The 24,083-nt window shown below is 36.0% G+C and overlaps 1 protein-coding gene across 2 annotated transcripts in view; it reads right to left on the bottom strand.

The window, feature by feature from the left end:
* Nucleotides 1–24,083, bottom strand: part of mtDNA-helicase (mitochondrial DNA helicase) — a 261,591-nt gene that overhangs the window by 147,414 nt on the left and 90,094 nt on the right. For both annotated transcript variants that reach the window (XM_090393687.1, XM_090393686.1), the window contains exons 7-8: nt 21,422–21,578; nt 13,111–13,232 (exon numbers count right to left, since the gene is read on the bottom strand). In XM_090393687.1, coding sequence (XP_090249813.1) covers nt 13,111–13,232; nt 21,422–21,578 — 279 coding nt within the window. The remainder of the gene's footprint in view (nt 1–13,110; nt 13,233–21,421; nt 21,579–24,083) is intronic.

Here is a 24,083-nt window from a genome sequence, read left to right as displayed (position 1 = left end):
GTAAAAACACTTGACCAAAGACTAGAGATCGCAGAAATGAGAGTCCTGAGAAAGATCAGAGGCATGAACAGATGGCATCAATGGCAATATCATATTAAAAATGAGGATATTAGGAAAGAACTTGACTTTGTCAGCATCCAGGAATGTGTTTGCAGAGCTAATCTCAGGTGGTATGGTCACTTAAACAGAATGGGCAAGGAAAGATTAGCAAAACAAGTGTTCTCTGCTAGGTTGGCAGGAAAACAACTCAGAGGAAGACCAAGATATAGGTGGAATGATACATTACAAAGTTCCTTAGATGATAGAAATATAAGATCTGATAATATTGGAGTCTTGACAAATAACAGACTGATTTGGAGGAAAATTGTAGATAGGAAGTTAGTAATGATGTAAATTTTTCATGTAGTACTATCATATCCTGTACACCCATTGAGGGTACATGGCAGGAATTTGATGATGATGATGATGATGAATAAATTCTTTTAAATCATAGCAAAGCATTTCTTGATTTTGTTCAAAAAATTTTAATAAATATGGGAGATGTCTAAATTCGCAGTCATTTATATTTTTCTTTAAAAGTAAGTATTGTTGGAAAGTTTTTATTGAACTTAATATGTCAATTAAATTTTTATCTCTACCTTCTAACTCTAAATTTAAATTGCTTAATTTTGTACAGAAATCTACTAAAAATTATAAGTGTAACAACCATCTTTTATCACTCAATTGTGGATAAATATCTCCTTTTTCATCAAGAAAAAATTTTATATCGTTAATTAATACAAGAAATCTTTCTAAAAATTGACTTCTGCTGAGCCATTATTGTTCAATAGAAGTTCCCTATCATCATCTGCCTGTAATTTAAATAACTGCCATTGCAGGGTTTTTCCTTGAATAGAATTTACAATTTTAAATGTAATATCCAAAACAACTTTTGTGTTTAATCTTTTACTACACAGTACTTGTTGGAGAATAATACAGTGGTACGTTAAAAAATCTGGATATTTGTCATCGTTTTTACATAATGAAATGAAGCCTGATTTATTACCTATAGACACAAGTTTAAAATTTGTTTCACAAATTCATCAAATGCCGAAAAAATGTCTTCTCCCCTAGTCCTTACCAATAATGGCATAATTTTCAAAAGTTCTTCTTTACTTGAATAATCGTGAAATACCATTAACTGAGCAATATCACTGTCATTTGATTCATCAAATTGTAATGAAAACACAACACACTGGTCAATGTCTGACATTAACCTGGCCTGGAAACTTTTCTCTGGCAATTGGAACTCTTCGTTTCGGCAATTTGAAACCTTGTCTGTGGCCTAGAAGTAGTCTCTCTCTCTCTCTCTCTAGCGACATCTCGAACCGAGAAGCTCCTTTCTGGAACCGGGAAACTCCTCTCTCAAGCAACATGAATCCAAGCAGTCGTTGACGGCGACTCTGGACTGGGCAGCCTCCTCTCTGACAGCAATTCTGAAACCAGGACCCCTTCTGCTTGCTTCAGTTCCTTTTTATTAGGTCTCCTCTGAGACCTCGCATGAAGTTTGGCAACCCCAAAAGAATCAGTGAGTCTTTCATCTTAAGTTTCAAGTTTGGCACGCCTTTTGTTCTCCTCCACTTTCTTTTGATTTTAAGTTGCCTGCCAACGGAAAGTTGTTTGAACTCTTTCTGACTGACTTCGGAGATCTTTACACATAACGCCTCCAAGCCTTTCTCATACATACAAGTTTCAATAACGCTCTTTCTAATGCCGCCATGTACAGCTTCGGCGACAAAACATTGCCTTTGTTTTTAACACTCTAACATATTCTTACTAAAGCAGTATATACAGTTAGCTTCAAAAGAGTTATTTACAAAAACATCTAATACAAACTATACCGAGACAAACAAAGTTTATTTTTTTACAATATTCACATGGGACTAAACCTAAGTAAAAAATCGATGTAATGTGCTTTGGAATATTTAATATTTAAGCTACAATCGAGTTTTTACACTTTGCTTATAATCGTATTCACTCAGCTCGCTGCTTGACTTCCACTGATCCAAATTAATTCATTTACCGGGACTTATAAGAAAATTACTGATTTGACAATTTTAACGAAAAATAAATAAACAAAAGCAATATACAAAATAATGATAAATAAAATATTATGTTTTCAGTTTTAATTAAATTTGTAAGGAGGAATATACAAGAGATCGACTAAAAATCGCTCCGTGATCGACCGGTCAATCACGATCGATGGGTTGAACACCCCTGTATTATGTAGACGAAGTGTTTTCTATTTGGGCTCATGGCCCAGACACATCAGATACATTTTTATTGAATATAAACAGCCAACATCCATAATCACACTTCGCTATAGAAAACTGTCTTCCTTTCCTAGACACGCTAGTTACAAGACTACCAAAATGAAGGTCTATCTTCACACAGGATTCATTGAAATATATTGCTATAGATATGTCAAGGACTATTTCTAGAATCAACTTCAGCTATGAAGTTGACAGCTCTCTCTCTCTCTCTCTCCTAAGTTACAATTTGAAATGTTTCTATAACACTATAATTGATTGGTGAATTTTTACAATAGTTGTAATTTGTGATACAAACATGTTAGTTATAAATCCAGAAAAACATTAGTTCAATACACAAATTATTTGTTTCCTTCTTGTGGTGTTTATACCATGAAGCAATGTTATGAATTACTAATTGCATAACAGGGCTCTGTTCTTTTTGTTATAGAAAAGGATTTGAGAGGAACTATTCAGTTTGCTAACAATGCCAAATTAGATAAAGCAAGAGTAAATAAAGATGATGTTAAAATTTTGCAGGATGATTAAGATAGACTTGCAATATGAGCAAAGGAGAATGGATATCAGTTTAATGTAGCAAAGTTAATGTTATGCATTTTGGGGTGAAAAGATTATTGAATATGTACCACACTGATGTAACTGCACTCCAGGAAATTGATGAAACCAGAGATTTGAGGATGTTAATGGGTAGGTAGTTAAAGCTAAGAGGGCATACTGCAAACGTGGCTAAAACAGCTCATCGGATTACGGAGAATAACCTTGAAGAGCAGAGACAAGCAGGTTATTATACCGCTTCATATAGCCTTGTAAGACCCATCTAGACTACTATGTAAAGATTTGGTCACATGGGTTTCTTGCAGATGAGAAGGAAATGGTAAGGATCTAGAAGCAAGTGACAAGATGATAGCAGGCCTATGGAATGAACCTTATAAGGACAGGGTGAAGATTTGTGGGTTACAGAAATTGGTTGATAGGTGGAAAAGGAGTGATATGATTAAGACATACAAATTACTGAAGGATTTTTACAAGATTAATACAGAGGAACTTTTTCAGAGGGTGTAGTTAGCAAGAGTGTGAGGACTAGATTTTTTGCTTGGAGAGTGGTGAATGAGTGGAATAGGTTGCCAGAGTCTGTTGTGGGTGCCATGACTGTGAATGAGTTCAAAGCAAACTATGATAGATACTGCGGGAAAGTTGGACAGTGCTTGGTATGATGTTTAGGGCCTCCCTTGCTGAGTCTCAAGACTAAATGGAGCTGCCCACATAATAATATCCTAAATATCTTCCTTTGCACCCTTGGTCTGCTGTAACAATCAACTATACTAGGTGATTCTGCATCTCTGTCATATATTTTTAAAGCATATCTATATTTCATAACTAATAAAAAGGCTCTAATAAATGCAAGATGAAATGTGAGATTTCATCTGCAAATTTCACAATTCCAAGATGAATTGTCATAGCAGATAAAAGCTCTTTGTGATAGCAGAAGAAGCAGAACTGAAAATTACAGTGCAGATAAAAGTAAAATATCCAGAAATAAACATAAAAGTCCTTGATAATTGGAAAAGAAACACTGTAGGATGAACAAACCTAACAGAAGTTGCTCAAAATGAATTCTGTTGCTATCCATGCAGCCACTGAGAGATCACACCACTAACTGCCTCAGTTGCTTGGGAAAAGAAAAAAAACAAAACAATAGAATTTAGGTCTGCTACCGAAGAAGCTCATTTTCAATTAATCCATCTTTCAGGAATTGATAAAGATAACTTCATACCTCATGACTGAAGTGTGCCAGAACTCCATCATGCAAGAACCACGTTTCTACTCCAAGCCATGGGAAAACATGCTTTAGCACAAAATGAAAGATGTGTTCCAGGTTTTGTAAAAAGTTGCAGTACAAAGATCCTTCCAACCTGTATGGAAAACATATGACTCTAGATTATATCACCAGATACTTACCCATATACTTACAAAAGTTTTGCTGATGTCTTTTTCTTCATCCCACAGTAAATAAAGGTCTATAAAGTAGATATTAAGAAATATTCCTTACAGAAATCTTCCACTCAGTCCTTGATTGACACTTTACTTTCAGCTCTGGAAGTAAAGCACCTGACCAATTTTTCATACTGTCTATTTAATTTATTCTAGGTCTGCCTCTTTTTTTGAGTTCCTGAAATAACTCCTTCCTTCTCAGAGAGAGAGAGAGAGAGACTAAATTATTCAGACACAAATAAAACGTTATATTTCTTTAAATTAGATATATTGTTGGTATGGCAGCTATATGTAACAGAACAATGGCAACCAAGACATTTTTGTTGGGTGAGCTAAATTTGCATGATTTTGTGCAGTGTAAAATTTATGAGATAACGTGAAAGTTGAAAGATTTGTGGAATGAGAGCGAAACCGGTGAGAGAGAGAGAGAGAGAGAGAGAGAGAGAGAGAGAGAGAGAGAGAGAGAGAGAGAGTGTGTGTGTGTGTGTGTGTGTGTGTGTGTGTGTGTGTGTGTGTGTGTGTGTGTGTGTGTGTGTGTGTGTGTGTGTGTGTGTGTGTGTGTGTGTGTGTGTAATAAATGCTTTGAAAGTGAATACTAAAGAAGAAATTACATGATAGAATAGAGAGAATTAATACAAGACCAGAAAATGTAAATATCAGTGATAATACTGAAAGTGCAGTGGCAGAAGTTCATGAGAATGTAGAAGACTTGAATAAAGAAATTGTATGCTTGCATGTAGTCCTTCATGGACAATGCATAAGATTGAAAGGTTGCAGAAACAAGAGATCAAACTGAAAACAGAAAGAAAAAAAAACAAGTGGTCCAAAGCCAAATAGAAAATTGCAAGAATAATCAAGAGAGTGAATGTAAGCAAATAATTATTTATGGTGATTCTATGATAAGGCAGTTCTTCGTGAAAGCACTACAAAATCTTGTTTCCCTGGTGCAAAAATGAATATTAGTAATGCTGTCAAGAATGCAGAAAGGGAGGCGAAAGAATTAATTGTTTTGATTGAAACCAGTGGCCTAAGAGGTGAAAAATATTGTATGAGAAAGGATGTCAAAGAATTGTTGGAAGAAACAAAAAAGAAGAGAGACAGGATGAAGCTTGTGAGTCTGCGGCCACACTATGATAGAGGCAAAAAGCCTTGATATGACCACATGTGGATTACTGTGCTCAGGTCTGGTCACCTTGGTATCTTTGGGATGAGAAAGTGGTGGAGAGAATCCAGAAGCAAGTGACCAGGATGGTGAGTGGTCTGTGGAATGCTTCCTATGAAGGATAGATTGAGGGTTGGTGGATTGCAAAAGTAGGTTGATAGGCAAATAAAGGGGGATATGATAGAAATATTTAGGTTACTTACAGGATTTTATAGGATTGATGCAGGAGAAATGTTTCAACACTTGGCTAGAGGGAGCAGAAAAAGAGATCATCCCTGGAAGTTGGGTAAGAATGGGATTAGAAAGGGTGTGAAGGACTAGTTTTTCACTTCGAGAGTGGTGAATAAATGAATGGAATGGGTTGCCTGAATGAGTTGCAAGTGCTTTGTCTGTTAATAATTTCAGGGAGAGGTACGACAGATATTGTGTTGATAGTTTGGGTCTCCCATGATGATTCTTAGGGCTCCATGGAGGTGCCTGTGCAATAATAATAATAATAATAATTATAATAACTTGCAATGGCAGACCATTTGATCTGCTGATATGACCAAGCCACACAAATTGTTTCCTTCAAATCTTAGTTATGATGTTATCTCTTGGACCAGTGAAATAACCGATTCTTTTGTCTTATTTCAAAATTAGTGATATGATCAGTGTATGGTATCTTTAGGAGTCATCTATAGCACCTCATTTCAAATGCCAACAATCTGTTTTCATCTTCTTTAGGTGGGGGGGGGGGATCCAAGTTTTTCTTCTGAAGTATTGAATTAACTAGTGTGTCAATAATGTAATCTGTAACTGTAAGTTTGTTATCTATTCAGATGGTGTTTTAGTTTTAGAAGTGCTATTGTTCCTTCTGCAATTTTGTTCCAATATCCTGTCTTAATCTGCCATCTTTATTAAAGATATTGCCTAGGTATTTAAACTGATCAACTTCTTTTATGGGTGTATCCTCAAGTAGAATTTTTTCCCTTTCTGTTGCAGCACTTTCTTCTTGGTCAGAAGCAGAGATATTTGTCACTGTTTTTGATTTTTGTGTACTTATAGTTAGTCATATTTGTTAAGATTTTTGGTGATTTCCTGAAGATCTGATTTGTTTTCCACTCAAAGATCAATATCAAAGATCAAGATCAATAGAATAAACCATCAAAACTTTTAATGGTTTATTCTTCTTCCCCCTACCATCACTACAATATCATATTTCTCCAGGACTTCATTTACAACATATTCAAGGAAGCATTTAAATAACTTTGGTGATAATTCGCAACAGTGTCTCATTCCACTGGGCAGGGAGTGTTATAATTACCCTTGCTTTCAACCATCATTTCAGAAGACAATTACAGGGATTCAATCAGTCATATTATTCTGCTGTCTATTCCATAATGTTGCAGAACTTTCCAAAAGTGCATCATTCCAAACAGAATCAGACTTTCTGAAAGTCAATAATTATGGCACATTAATTTATTATCTTCTACATATTTTTCTCTAATGATATGGAGGATAAACATATGGTCAATTACAACTGACCATATATTTACATCTGAAAAACTGAATTCCATTTTTGCTTCAACACGTGAGAGTAAGATGTCCAAAATATTTTGCATGGGTGGATGATGAGGCTAATTATCCTAAAATTGTTGCACTGTTTGTTTCCCTATCTTTTTTTTTTTTTTTTGCAATGGGAATAAGGATTACTCTGCACTAGTCTTCTGATCAGACCTCAGTGTTGGAACACTGAGGTCTGATCAGAAGACTTGGTGAACTGCACAGAGTCAAGTGCTTTCCTACAATGAGCCTTTAGACTCCTTGGAGGTGCCATGTGATAATGATAATAACTGTATGTGGATTCGGATTTCCCCACGTGCGACTACTAATAACTGAAAATACCATCTTAAGTGAACATCACCTCATCTGTGAAAGAGAAATTATTGGTCCTATATACACTCACTGCTGGACAAACCACTAACAAAATTCACTTGCACTTATTCAGTGAAGTCATCAGCAACACTTCTGCATAAACAGATAAAGGGATTACCTGGCTAGTTGACTGGGTGGTTAGTATATCCACACTCAAACCGACAGGCTGTGGTTTCGAATCCTGCCCTGGGTATAAATATGTGTGATTATCTTTAAGGCAGGAAATAAATTTTATTGCCTAGTGCAAGATCACCACCCACTTCTTGGAGACCTGAAGTGGCTTGAAAAAGTTCCATGTTTGGCCTCCAGAGCAGGGTTTCCAGACTGTAAAAAAGAATTAAAAATATGAACAAATATATAAAAAAATTGATAAAAATAGAAAAAAATCCTTAGCCTACCTACAGTACAAAATGTATTAAAAGTTTGCAAATAATTTTTCCTGGGTGGGAGCAACATAAAAAAAAAAGTATGGATGCCTGGAGACAGATTAATAAGGTAAAATTTTGCTAAACAGGCATACAGGATCATTGCACCGATGATTATCATTTGATAAAAGTACTTGAAACCACTGGAAACAGGTAGCAGCATCCATATAAATGCCTGGGAGACTTCAATCCTCTGCACAAATGTGATGAGGACTGAAGTAGAATGCACACAAAAGCAGTGATGAATGTGAGTGACCATTCAACAAAGTGGAATTCAATGATCAGAGAAAGCTTCTTGATAAAACTGATGTGCTTAATGTTCATTTCTGTTAGCATGTCCATAACAAAAATGCATAACAGCTACCTCAGTAAATGTAAACTCGCCTGCCACTGCAAAACAACCAACTTAAAAATCATTATCATCATCACAAACCATTTATTCACTGTCCGTTGCCTCCTTCACTATTTTCTTCCACCTTTCTTTGTCCGGTGCACAGCGTCACAGTTTCTGTACACCATTCCACACCAGTCCTTTATGTCGTCTAGCCATTCTCTGTATGGTCTACCACTTCTGTTTACACCATTCATAATACCAAACATGAATGTCTTTATCTTCTGGTCCTCACTTATTCTGCAGATGTGTCCAAATAATTGCAGCATTAGATTCTCCTTTGGTTGTATCTTCCAATAGAGCTCTTCATTTGTGATTTTCTGTACCCATTCTATTCTTAGAATCTTTGTGTAACAAGTTCTTTCAAATGCCAAAATTCTTTTTCTTGATACCTTATTACCCACGTTTCAGATCCAAACAGTACACAGCTAAAGATGCACATTTCCAGCACTCTTAGTTTTGTTTGCAGGCTGATCACTTTACTTTTCCAGATGTTATCCATGGCCTTCCACTTTATCAAGTGAACCTATTATTACAACTATTTGAGTTGCATCTATCTGCCTCACATTGATTGGCATTCATGCAACAGCTACAAGGTGATGTATCTTGGAAATGTGAGGTTCCAGATCCATCTTTATTGGGACATTTTGTGTTTTGAAGTGTAAAACAAACCTCTGAAGTACAAGAAAGGGATACAAAATGACTTATACTTTGTTCTGTTGGTCTAATGTTGGATAGCCTCCAAATGTATTTCCTCCCAACTCTGCCTTTCTGTGAAACGTCTAGCTGTAATTTTTCTGTCTATCACTGGCAATTCACCACCCTCCATCCTATTCTACTATCTTCCTCTCTGAAATATATTTTCATATTCTATAACTTCACCATTCTCTATCAACCAAATCTCACTAATGCCAATACCTCTTAGCCAAGTAAAACCAATGTCAAAAACTTCTCACCCATATGATGTATCTGGCAGTACATTATTCAGTACATATGAATAGCAATATCCCTATGCACTCACAAACTATCTTTGGATCTTTTAATTATTGCTGTATTCATATTCAAGACCTTAAAAGCTACATTCAACATGTTTTGCTCCATCTGATTCCCACACTTACTCAAGACAGGTTCTTGCATATCACCCTCCCCCAATAGCTCTAGTTTTGTGCTTCTATCACTGAACTTTCTCTGGATGTCTAAACCCAAATCCATTTCTATCCAATCCATCAGTCTTATATGTCTTTTCATCCATAAAATTCATTCCATACACCTACAAAGCGTACAAAACTTCTGAACAATCTATGCAATAACCTGTTTGTGATCATTCCCCCTTCTCAAATACTCTATCAACAGATTAAATCTTAACACTCACTCACTCACTTTTTTTTTTTAAAACTGCTTCTTCCAATAACTCTTACATATCTACCATTCCATACTTGTCGCTTCATAATTGGTTCTTTCACTTTTCCCTTATAGCATTCAAAGTTCAAGTATGTCATTCCATGACATCTTTGAACTTTGCACCTGGAAAACATGATTTTTCCACACTCTCTCACCAAGTACTATTCTTATCATGGAATCACTATACCATACCCTCTCCTTACTCTCCCTGTCTCTTGCTTGGTGATACTTTCTTTTACCTTCTACATCTGTATTTCATTTTTGTTTCAACCTTCATTCTTCAAAAACTATTCTTTGCATTAGTGATATACAATTTATATATTTATATATACAGGTAACCCTCGTATAACATGGTACTTATACAACGCGATTTTGATATAAAGCGGTCTACAAATTGTAGTACCCTTTATCTTTTCATATATTTTTCACTGCACAACTTAAAAATCAAATTTTATCTTCATTACATTTGCATCTGCATGTATTGTGCATGTAGTTATAAGTAGCAATTTTATATTAGGGGAAGTATCCTTTAGCATGCATGTACATCAATTGTTTACAGTAAACGAAGACAATTGAATTTGTCTTCATTTTCTGCCAGGAAAGCACATTAAAAATCATACGTGTGGTAATCTCAAGCTGAGCACATTATTTTCTGATGAGTTACATACAATATATAAAGCTTTTTTAAGTAAAAATTTTATTTTTTCAGTAATGGCCACTTACAGTGCTTTTGCGATATGGTTGAAAAACGAGATTAGCAAATTAAATGATGGGGAAATAGATTTAAATTAGGAGGAACTGGTACAATTAACAGATGACGTCAAAATGAGGAAAGTTCTGCCGAAGATTATGATTGTGATGAATCTGTTAAAGAATTCAGTTTAAAGAAATTAGCAGAAGGATTGGACTTAGCAAGAAAGTTAGGAAGTTATTTTACGATAATGATCCGTCAATGGAGCGCTCCGGAAAATTCATGAGACAATTGGATATTTGTTTAGCTCCATGTTATTATGAACTTAATAAAAAATTCCAGCATAGTGGTAAGCAAGGTCTTATTACTGACTTCATCATCATCATCAAATTCCTGCAATGTACCCTCAAGGGGTGTACAGGATATGATAGTACTACATGAAAAATTTACATCATTACTAACTTCCTATCTACAATTTTCCTCCAGATCAGTCTGTTACTTGTCAAGACTCCAATATTATCAGATCTTATATTTCTGTTGTTTAAGGCACTTTGTACCATATCAATCCATCTATATCTAGGTCTTCCTTTCTGTCATTTTCCTGTCAACCTGGCAGAGAACACTTGTTTTGCTAATCTTTCCTCGCCCATTCTGTTTAAGTGACCATACCAACTGAGATTAGCTCTGCTAACGCATTCCTGGATGCTGACAATATCAAGTTCTTTCCTAATATCCTCGTTTTTAATATGATATTGCCATTGATGCCATCTGTTCATGCCTCTAATCTTTCTCAAGACTCTCATATCTACAGTCTCTAGTCTTTGGTCAAGTGTTTTACTTCTGACCCAGCTCTCAGATCCATAACCTCACCACATGCCTCTCTGGCTGAATCAATCAAGGTTTTCTTCAAGGCTTGCCACTGAATCTCTAAGGTTTCATTCCTGTTCTCAAACTCTTTCATTTTCTCTTCAATAATCTTTGTGTATTTTAGTATACAGTTCACATCTGAGAGCTGCTCAACTTTTATTCGCTTTAAAACTTTCTTACATGTTATTCTTTTCAATATGAAATTCAATTTTATCCTACTCAAGACTAAATAGTGATCATTTCCAATTTCAAATCCTGTGTATACTCTGGTGTCCTGCACCAGGGAGAAAACATCACTGTCAACAATAACATAGTCAATGAGACTTTTCTTATTCCTTGCCTCTTCTCTCCATGTGAATTTGTGCACATTTTTATGTTGGAACATGGTGTTAGTAATAACCAGTCCATGTCCTGAGCAGAAATCCAACAGTTATTTGCCATTATTATTAGCTTTGCTCTTTTCTCCAAATTTTTCCAAAATATTTTTGTATGTCTCACAATCATTTCCTACTCTGTTATTTAGATCCCCAACAAGGACCAACTTTTCCTTTTTCATTGTGTCAGTTGCTTTTTCTAAAGCCTCAAAAAATTCCTCCACTTCTACCTTAGTAGAATCTTCTGTGGGACCATAGGTACAAATAAGTCTCATTGTCCAGTTCCCCATTCTCATATTTGTCCACATTACTCTACTTGAGACTGACTGCCATTCAAGAAGATTAGCCTCGTATTTTGTGTTGAATACTATGGCTACTCCTTCTTTTCCTTGATTGTCATTGCCTGAATATAACATTTTGTATTTATTGCTCAGAAAGATCTCACCAGTTTTTGTCTTTTTTGTTTCAGTCACCCCTATTATGTCGATCTGGTACTTATCTAATTCCTCAGCTAGCTCCATTTCTTTGCCATTCAGGCTTCTTATGTTGATAGTACCGATCTTTAACTCTGGTGATGTTGAGTTGGGGGTGTTTTTTCAGATTTGTTCCAGTAGCTGACTTTTCGCTGTTCACCCTGGTTCCCTGGTGAAAACAACGGGGGGCCTTGTTTAACCGGGCGACGCTCCAGCAGGCATGAAAATTACTGACTTGTTGATAACTAAACCAGCGGAAGTATGCAATTAGATTTGGTAATCCAGTTGCTGGGGGCAATGAAATGCTACACCAAATTACCTAAATGGGTACTATGTGAGTAATAATTATGGGTGAATTAAATTATCTGAATGTTAATCGGATAGCAGCTGAGAAAACTCGTGATAAGAGTAAAGAAGAATTTATTGAGCTGATATGAGACAACTTTCTAAAGCAACATGTGAAAAAAAAAAAAGCAATGCAAGGCCAAAGAGAATTAGATTTGATCACATCAAAAGGGATCTCAGTTAAAAATATGACTGTTTTGTTACCAGTTGATGACAGTGATCATTCCATTCTGACAAGAAAAGTAGCAAACTACATGGATATTCCATTAGGGCAGATTGCATGATGAACTACAAAGCTGAAAATTATGAAAACTTAACAAGAATATTATCTTTGGTACCATGGTATTGGTTACTGAGGTGGTGAGTCCCTAGAGTTCAAAGAACAAGGTTGCATAAAATGGTTGTGAAACCTAATTAAGTAAGAGATCCATAAGAAGATTATGTGGAAGAAATATTGTGAGAATAAGAGTGAGAGGAGTTATGAAATATATAAACTGCAGTACACAAGTATGGAAAGCTAAATTAGAGTATAAAAAAGAAATTGGCAGTGTAAGTTAAAAAGGATTGTGCACAAGCTTCCTGACTCATTATACAGCTTTGCATCTGCATCGCATCTAGTGGCTGGCCTGTGGTACCACTATTTTTACTGAATGTGTCCTCGAAATACAGGTTTTGAGTTTCTAAGTTTATTTGCCATGCTCTTGAAGGTATCACTCAAATTACTTAAATGTAATTTTTGACTACTTTTAAAATAAAAAAGTACCTTATAAAATGACACCTCTTTGCTCCAAGTTTACGAGCAAACATTTTAGCTGCTTCCCATTCCTGTATGTTATTTCCAAACCAAATAATTATTTTACGAAATCGTTCCAGGAATGGCAACACCTGCAAAATAAATAAGATATTATTAATGAAATAATTTATTCTTTCTGACTAATTTACTTATGAAGCAAATGGAATTAAGTAAATAATCACTGAGATTTACAGTGAGGATACAAATTGATAACACTGATCATAACAGTGCTTTACAGTAAACCCACACCAGAAGAAAGCACAATAAATAATTTACTGTAACTTAAAAATATTTTGCTGGTTTTTTAACTAGCATCATCAGAGCACATATTATAGTTGCGGTAAACATATACAGTTTATTGCAGAAAAATTTTAATTTTTGTAACTGAAAAGGAACTAATGTCCACACAAGGCACCCTTCTAGATGCTAGACAACAAAGCTAATTCAGAGAAGAAAAGTGTGACCTCAGATTGTCTCCAAGATCTTTGGCAAATTAATGCAACTATACTTGGTGAGGTTGGGGTGGAGGGGAGTTGCTTCACAGCTGATGCTGATCCTAAAAACAGTCTCTCAGACCAACAGTGACTTCAATGCAGTAGAGTTGTCTTCTTCCATTTAATCTTGTGTGAACACGATTGATTTATTATTGACATCAAGTTTACTCAATTCCTCATATATTTCCTTCTCTCTCCCCACTACTCTCACGTTCTGCATGATGTTACTTTTATGAGGATGAAATACGTTTATGAACTACTCATTTAACATATCTACTATATCCTCTCAGTGGTTATCAATATGCCTGCTTATCGAAAAATCGCCCTTGAATTCTTTTTGGCTTCATTAGCTAACCGCTGCTCATAATGCACTTTTGTTATCCTTAGCAAGCAATTTACCTCTCTTGCTTGCTTGCTCTTTGTACTCCTTGTGCAAATGACTATTACCACCACTCATCCTATGCTGCCTCCATAATGTCTTCTTCCAAATTACATGCTTCACCTCTTCATCCATTTCACACCCACCTTATTTGACCTCTTGACCTTTGGAATGCATTCAGACATTGCCTCTACTACACAGTTCCTCAAACAGGTCCTAAGCAACACTGATCTCCTTTCCTTCCCTTACAATTCTTTATACCATGATATAGCTGCAAGCTGTATCCTGAGTTTGTAATAATCACTAGCCTTATAGTTCTACATTTATCCCTTTCTCACAGAAGTCCTCACACGGCTGGCCACCACCCAAGTAATCACCTTGTGGTCACTCTCACCAACTAGAGGAAGATTCAACACCACATTCACAATCACATCCTCTGATGAGATAATCTAATCCAAGATGCTCGATCCTTGTATACACCCTCTGTTATGTGCTGCCTAAGATAGTTGTACCTCAAAAACTCAAGAAATTCATTGGTTGCAGACACTGTTTCTCCATTCCACTTTATATTAGCTTAATTGAAATCACCCATAATGATCACCCTTTTCTTATTAGCTAGATCGATGTGCCTATACATTTCCTTCCTTTTTCACTGCCTTCCACATTACCAGGACTATAGCAACACCAAACCAGATATTTCACATTCTGTTCACTTCCACCTCACGGCACACCGCTTCAAAAGTACTGCCACTGTTTGCTCCCATCATCTCCACCTTAGATGAAGATAACTCCACTACTACCATCAACAACGCTCCACTTCCCTTTCTATCTTGCCTATCCTCATGATAAACATCATATCCATCCATCTCTATTCCTGTCAGAATGTCATCCTCATCTAAACATGTCTTACTTATTCCAACAATTTCTGGGTGAATATATTCGATTAATGTACAATTTTATTTTGAAAACTTCTGGCATTTGTAAACATACATACTAGCATATTTCTGGTTCATAACAAGTTTGATCTTACCTCTCCTCACACCTGTTTGTTTTCCCCCACATCCCTGTCATCCCAATTCTTTCACATTCACATCTACATCTGCTCCTGTATTTATCATCTGCTTTTATTATAATGCAGTGTCTTCTTGTCCACACTGACCTACCCTGTTTATCTCATGTTCCTTCTCTTTCATTCTCTTTACTCATGCCACATGCCTCTGAATTCAAAAGCTCTTCTACCTTACTTACCTGCTGTTCCACATCACTTCCATCAACTCCCTTGCAGCAAAAGTTTTGCCATGGCTCATACCAAATCCATTTAAATGTAGTCCTTCTCTTTCGTATAGCTCCATCATTCTCTCAAATTCATTCCACACATTCACAATATGAATTCATTTTTGAAAATTATGGAGACAACTACCGTGTTTGAATAAACACTTTAGTTTAATATAACTAAAATCTGCATTCGACATTTCGACCTTTATGTCAAGGTCATTTTCTGGAGCATACAACTATACACAGAAAACAAGCTACACTACAATCAAACTGGTTTGTTAAAGACACTGACCAACCGCTACAACAATTGTTGGCCAGACCTCTGGTGAAAAAAAAAAAAAAAATTATTAAAAATAAAATAAAAAAAGAAAATTATACATCAATGCTAGAGTCCTATTATTAGTGTTATCTGTTGGTTGTAGAAATACATTGGGCACAACAAGTATCTATCTATATACATATATTAACATCATGTACATTCCAGCCAGTTGGTATAGAATGATTTCTAATGCTAGCTGAAGATTGGCTAGAGTCCTGACTTATGCTGGATCTTATATATTAGGTAGGCTGAATGTGTGCCATCCAGATCCTTGGAATTTTCATGCCATCTTTGTTGTTGATATTTGGGTGGTTTATCAGGATTTCGCAGGCTTCCTTAAATTTCCTTTCACACCAGGTTTTTGTGCAGTGTAAAGAGTAGGTGCTTTTCCAGTTGATTTGGTGTAAGGTGTTGAGTGCGTGGTCTGAGAGGCCTGCTTCACCATAATGGTTATATTTAATATGTCTAATGTGTTCATCACCCATCACAAAAATATGGAGTCATTAACACCCTTAAAAACAGGGCTACAACAATTTGCTCTAATCAGCAAGCCCTGAAACAAGAACTAAAAATCATCAGCGACACATTCATAAATAATGGCTATAACAAAAATACTGTTAATAAAATACTCCATAAAACAACAACAAAAACAAATCTAGATTACAGTAAAACCATAGCCATCCCACACATTAAAGGGTTATCAGAAAAAATCAACAGAATCCTACAACATTATAACCTCAATGCCACCTTTAAACCACCCACTAAACTTAAAACCATATTCAACTCCTCTAAGGATCCTCTCCTCCCATTAGCACATCCTGGAGTCTATTGCATCCGCTGCATCTGTAACTTACCGTACATTGGTGAAACAGGATGGACAATCCCTATATGCAAGAAAGAACACATTAGACACATTAAATATAACCATTATGGTGAAGCAGGCATCTCAGACCACGCACTCAACACCTTACACCAAATCAACTGGAAAAGCACCTGCTCTTTACACCGCACAAAAACCTGGTACGAAAGGAAATTTAAGGAAGCCTGCGAAATCCTGATAAACCACCCAAATATCAACAACAAAGATGGCATGAAAATTCCAAGGATCTGGATGGCATACATTCAGCCTACCTAATATATAAGATCCAGCATAAGTCAGGACTCTAGCCAATCTTCAGCTAGTATTAGAAACCATTCCATACCAACTAGCTGGAATGTACATGATGTTAATATATGTATATAGATAGATACTTGTTGTGCCCAATGTATTTCTACAACTAACAGATAACACTAATAATAGGACTCTAGCGTTGATGTATAATTTTCTTTTTTTATTTATTTTTTATTTTTTTTATTTTATTTTATTTTTTATTTATTTATTTATTTTTTCCCAACAGAGGTCAGGCCAACAATTGTTGTAGTGGTTGGTCAGTGTCTTTAACAAACCAGTTTGATTGTAGTGTAACTTGTTTTCTGTGTATAGTTGTATGCTCCAGAAGATGACCTTGACATAAAGGTCGAATGTAGATTTTAGTTATATTAAACTGTTTTTATTCAAATATGGTAGTTGTCTCCATAATTTTCAAAAATGCATTCAGATCACCGTGTAAGCTTAAAAGAAACAATATGAATTCCTTTCTCTTCACACACATCTCAGCTAGCATCCCATTCATAATCCTTACTTGCCATCTCATTTCATCGTCATACCTGGGCAACATGTTGACTACCTTTCCTTTACTTAGCAACCTCCTGACTGATAGCCATCCTTACATTTTCCTTGTTGCCATCCAGATCATTTGTTCCTAATACCACTACCAATTCTTTTGCTTGCTTCTTCCTCATATCTGGTGCACTCTGCACAATCTCATTTATCACACCTCTAATAACCAAATCCCCACAAGGTCACTCGTGTCATTGGGCACCTCTTTCACACTGCCATCTTTTATTCCGACCATCCTCTCCCTGTCATACATATCTGTTACTCTCCTCATTTCACTCTACTCCTGCCTCATCTTCACCAACTCCACTTTCATATACTAAATTACTTTTTCACCAATCTTCACTATCTCTACCGGTTTGGTTACACTTTCATCCTCACTATCATGCTCGTTATCTTACAGAGTGTTGGTTTAACTTTCACATATGCTATCTTACTGCTCCTTTCAATCATTTCGCTTATACTTTCTTTCATCATTGTTTAAACCTGGGACTCCATTTACTACAACACTTTCAGTTTCATGGTTTTCAGCATTAACTTCTGCTATTTCATTTTCTCAGTTCCAATAAATCTCACACATTTCTGACTCGTAAAACATCAACAACACTCTCTTTCTCCGCTGTCACTCATATACCACAATCCATTTTTTCTTGGCAACAAATACATAGCGCGTGCACACGCACGCACACTACATTTAACAAAATCTCCAGTGTCAAACCCTCTGCACAACGATGTCTTGGCCGTTATTGTTCTCAATCGTATTGGTGCCATGAATAACACTATTTAGGTATCATACACAGTATAAATATATCAGAAAAATAAAACATGCTCAACCACACAGTCATACGTTATACTATGCCCTGTAATTATCAATTTGCGATATTATTATTATTTGAGAGAATTTTATCTCTTTTCAAATATACCCTAAATATGAGAGATGGGAATAGTTTAGCCGTGATTTTATATGCTTTTTGCAAGAGGAATGGGGGGGGGGATGAAGTATGCTGTTTATTTTATAGGGTCGTAGCCATTGGCTAAAAGTATTGCAAAGGTACTTCAGTTTCAAAGGCTGTGCCATTTGAACAAATAGTCCTGGTTCTGCATGTAAGTGTTTTGATGATACCATACTGTTGGGATAGGTGTGGCATGATCATACATATACATACCCTTCTGTATGTGTGGGTTTTCTATAAACAAAAAAGAATAATGAACCATTTGGTAGTCCTGTCACTATTGTGTCTATGAAGGAGAAACATTTCTTAGTTTCTTTTTCCTATAGTGAAGTGTACTGTGGTTGTCTGCTATTGAAATGTACTAAATAGCATGACATCATCTATATAGCATATCCAATTTTTCAGTTCATGTGTGGCTGGGTTGAGTGCTTATTTTCTAAAAATTTTAAATTCCATATAGAATTAATGAAATTTTAAATAATTCCATAATTCAAATGGAATTTTGAATTATGGAATTATTAGGAATTTATACATTTCCTAAAAGATAATTACCTGAGACAGCGTGTAATTGTGGGATGTGGGATATCTATATTTAAAGTCAGTTATCCACGAATTAAAAATATAAAAATTAATTCATTTAAAGTTAAGAAGTTATTTTGTAAAGTAGTTAAACATATGTTTCATTCTTTATCTTTCACTACTGAAGTCTTGCTTAGATATAAAATAAATTTACTTAGATAGATATTAAAGCATAATTATGGTTTTGTAATAGCTGTCACGTTTTGTGATGTTGGCGCATTTCTATGTAAACAAACATTGTTCACAAAATGTTATCAGTGACAAGGGAAGTGAAAGTTACTGTTGTAATTTACATTGCATGAATAATTAAATTAACTTACCTCAGCACATAAAATATTGTGGAATGAAGAACTGTTAGAAATATTGGCTGTTTCATAATGAAATTATAATTAAATAAACTCTTCTGCACTGTAAAGAAAGACCCTCATCGTTTCAGCTCAATGCTGGAAAGCAGTAATGGCAGCACATAATGGTGGACTTGAGCAGAAGTTTCTCAGTTGCATTTCTAAGCATGTGCAGAAATGGAGAATTTAGGCATTGGAGAAATTGGTGAACGCCAGGATTCAGGACTGATTGGATGGGAATATGATACTTATAAGGAGCAGCATGGTTTAATAATTATAAGTTTAATACTTATAAGGAGCAGCACTAAAGCAAGACATGCCCTTCTGAGAGGGGCAGGTCTTACTTTAGTAATCTACTAACTTTTTATAATAAAATGACAACAGAGTTGAATGAAGAAAATGGCTATTCGGTGATAATGCTGGACTTTGCAAATGAATTTGACAGGATTCCACATCAAACCCTGTTGCATAAATTGGAGTAAAGGGGATGAACACAAATCTGGTGATTTGGATTAGAGGGTGGCTACCAAAGAGTGGTTTACAGAGAAGTTGAGTCCATGAGAAGGCAAATGACTAATGGTGTGCCACACAGCTCAGTACTTTGCCTTCTGTTGTTTAATTTGCATATGTGATATAGGAAATGATTTGATGGGAAATATTCTGCTGTTTGTTGATAATGCAAAACTGGGAAGAACAATAGTAAATGAAGGTGATGTATAGATACTGCAGAATGACTTAAACAGACTGACAGTATGGACCAAGATAAATGGCTGCTAATTTAAAGTGGCCAAGTGTAAGGTGATGCACTTTAAAAAAAAAAATCACAAGTTCTGTGCTATATTGATGGAGCTGAATGGTGGACAGGGAGTTGAAATTTAGAGAGCATAGCCAAAACAGCATATCAGATTATGTGGCTATTGAGGAACACACTCAGAAGTAGGGATAAAGCTGCTATTGTTCCTTTTTATACAGCCACATCTAGACTACTGTGTAGAGATCTGGTCACCTGGATATCATGGATGAACTGGTGGAGAGGATCCAGAGGTGAGTGACAGATTGTGATAGGTCTATGGAATGTTTTTCTGAGAATAAATTGAAAATCTGAGGGTTTCAATAACTACCTGATAGGTGAAAAAGAGGAGATGCGATAGAACCATATAAGTTACTAAAGAGATTTTTTAAGATTGATACTGAAGATGTTAATCAATCATTGCTTCTGCTGTTCTGACACAGACACATGCACTGAGTGAGTCACAGAAATCATCCACGTTGGCATGAAGACCTTCATTCCCTCATTCCACCCCAAATTCCCTTCCACTTTTCAAGTTCTTGGTTCAACAGAAGATGCATGAAAGCAGTTAAAGGGAAATACTTAGCTTACTGCAGGTGGCTTGGATCAAGAACCCCAGCTTCATACTCAGCCTATGAGGAAGCACAGAATAAATGTAAAACAATTATAAACAAATCCATATCCACCTACATAAAGACCACTAGCAGAAAACTTTGCTCTTGTCTGAACAGAAGCTGTGCTTCCTGGTCCCTCACAAAAACCATCAGATACAACTTCTGCTCACTTGCTCTTCCTACCATCTCTCATTCAAATAGCACATCTGTTATCCGAAGATAAAGCTGACCTCTTGACATCACTCTTTTCTTTGAACTCCTGAACAGACGACAAAGGCAAATCACCTTCTTCCATGTCAGTACCCAAACAATGTATGCCTCCTGTGCTCTTTCAGCAAAATAACATAAGAAGATTATGCTTTTCATCAGAACAATGAATATTCTTATCCTTCCTTGGCATTTCAGATTATTATAAAACATCATGCAACCCTTTTAGCAATATTTTGCTTCCACTCAGCTTCCTTTCACATGTTTCAAGCAATTTTTCTTTCTTTTTTTCTTCTTCTTTACACCCTCTGTATCACTTCCATATCCACTCTCAATTAATTCAGATATCTGAGCACCACAGTGAAAACAGAAACACTGCTTGTAGCAGGTACTGAGTAAAAATCAGGATTGTTATCAGAATCATAAAAAGATTCAACTTGAGGTAATGTCACTCATGTTTAATTTACTTAAATAATGAAAAATTCATTCAAAACAGAATAAAAAGTAAATTTTCTGCAATCACTTTTTCTAATGAATAGAAATAGAATGGAATGTCATAAATAAATAAATGACAACTGGTTGGGTACTTAAATATGATATTACAGCTTACTTCTTGGGGAAGAGCTGTAGTTCCTCTTGGTAATGCTACAGCCGGAACACTTGTTTCCTGAGTAACAGCAATAGCATCTAAAGGTGAGGCTGTCAGAACTACTTCATGCTGGTTTCTGGCCAAACGTGACCAGCCAAACAGAACTGCAGGCGAATACCTGAGAATATTATGCTAATTAACATTGTTCGTAATGTTTAAAAAGGTCTATATTATTCAGATTTAAAAGTAAACTAACGGATTTCATTTCCAGATCGTAATGTTAATAAAAGCAATAATACTCTAAAAACATTTTGCATTGAGTTTATAACATACAAGATTTCAACAATTTCTCTATGGACCCAAGTGGAAAGGTTTAGTGAAATTAACCATAGTATTACTATTTTGAAAAATCTTTCCTATATCCATTCAGTAAATAACTTTCAACAGATTAAGTATTACAATCTATTCTTTGCATTCATAGATTTACATATCACAACTACTACATAAAAAAATGACGTCAAAATCAGCGGTTTTTCAGAAAATTAAATTTATATTTAGGTGCTAAATTCAACCTTGAAACAATGCTGTATTATGTTATCAAAAATCCGTGGGATCATCATTCTGAGACCTTCAACAAGATTTGATCAATGCACCAATAGAGGACACAAGTTAGGATTGTAGTGGCCTACTTTTTACAATCAGTCTGTGTTTGCCTTTTTGCTGATGTTCCTAAATGCATGTGCTTAGTATATATGCTGATGAAGATGCAATATTGCTTAATAATCTAATTAGCTAAATAAATTTAGTTAGTTAATCATTATCCTTGGACATCTGTTTGCTCCACTACACAATAGCATGTTAGCTAAGACAGTTATCATGACAGCTGTCTAAGCATTGATACAAAATTAATGAACATATCTCACCCAGTCAGAATGCTAATGAACCAAGAATGAATGTGCAACATAATGAAATGAAATGACAGAATGTAATATTCACTATATGGTCAAAAATATCCAGATGCTCCTTCATAGTTATAGTAGCAGTGGACATGGCTATATACATCACAACCATGACTCACACAAGTATAAAAGGAAGTACATGGTCTTGCAATCTTCATAGACACACACACATTAACAGTCAATGTGGCACTACCATAGGATGCCATCCTACAGCAACTCAGTTCAGGAAATTTTTGCTCTGCTGCAGCTGCTGCGATTAAGTTTATTGCAAAGTGGAAACACCCAAGAGCCACAACACAATTGCAACCTGATAGGCCACGTAAAATCACAGTACAGAACTGCTGACTGTTTAAGTGCTCAGCACAAAAAATTGTCTGCCTTGGTTGAACTCATCACCAAGCAAACAACAGCAGATCACAACTATTCATCAGGAGCTGAAAAACATGAAGGGCTGGATGGAGTGATGTAAAGCTCACCACCATTGGACTCTGGAGCAGTGGAAATGGAGTGAAGAATCATACCTCACCATTTGGCAGTCCAGTGAACCAGTCTAGGTTTAGCAGGTTTCAGGAGAATGCTTGTGAATGTGTTTGTGCCAGCTGTGAAGTTTGGTGGAGGAGGCATCATGATCTGGAGCAGTTTTTATGGTTTGGGCTGGTCCCTCTAATTCCAGTTACAGGGAATCTTAACATTGTGGCCTATAATGATATTCTAGACAATTCCATGCTTCCAACTTTATCACAACAGTTCAGTGAAAGCCCTTTCCCATATCAACATGACAGTGATAGGTCTGTACAAGAATGGTTTGATGAGATGGATGTTGAAGAACTTGACTAGCCTGCACAGAGCTCTGATCTCGACCTCATCAAACACCCATGGAATGAACTGGAATGCCAGTTGCAAGAGAGGTCAAATTGCCTGACACCAGTGACCGACCTCGCTCTTCTGGAAGAGAATTAGTGCAGCAACATATCAAAAATCTAGTGGAAAGCTTTTCCAGAAGACTGAAGGTGTTATAGCAGCAATGGGTGGACCAACTCCATATTCAAGCCTTTCTTATTAGGATAAGAGTTGAAATGAGCAGACATCTGAATTCTTTTGATCAGATATCCTATATGAGAACATCTGAAAAGTTATAGACACTACGTTTTGATGGCACAAATAATTCATGGGAGCAACAAAGGGTTTGTATGCCCATATAAAATACAGGTATCCCTTGATTAAAGTGATTAATTAATCCCTCAATGTTACCGTATATATCAAAATCGCATTAATCAAATATAATAATCAATGTAGAAAGTATTTTACCTTGGGTATAATAAATGTTAAAAAATACCAAGCAATTTTAAACCTGGTTTTACTCCTTTTCCCAAGTAAGCAAACGGATAAACAAGTCAAGTTTGCGCCTGCAAGTGATGCAAGTCTAGCTGATCCTACAGGTAGTGCAAGACCAAGGCAACTCGTGGTAAAGGTGGTATAAGCTCTGATCACTAATCTTAATATTTACCCTTAATGCCAAAACACATCTCCACGAAGGGGATGCATGATGTTTTGTATTAAAGGCAAGGGGCCACTACCCAGACCGGTTTCAACCTTTATTGAGGTCTCGTCAGTGGGAGCTAAGCTAGAAATACCAAGATTTAGTAATGCAGCGCTTGTAAGTATTTTACCAGAACAAGTTGCCATAAGGTGTTTTAACCTTATTAAATAAAAATCTCTGGAGG

The sequence above is a fragment of the Typopeltis vanoorti genome, chromosome 6, assembly GCF_054136105.1.
Source record: "Typopeltis vanoorti isolate ZY-2024b chromosome 6, IOZ_Tvanoo_1.0, whole genome shotgun sequence".
Classification (NCBI taxonomy): Eukaryota; Metazoa; Arthropoda; class Arachnida; order Uropygi; family Thelyphonidae; genus Typopeltis; species Typopeltis vanoorti.
This window is presented reverse-complemented; position numbering and strand designations above follow the sequence as displayed.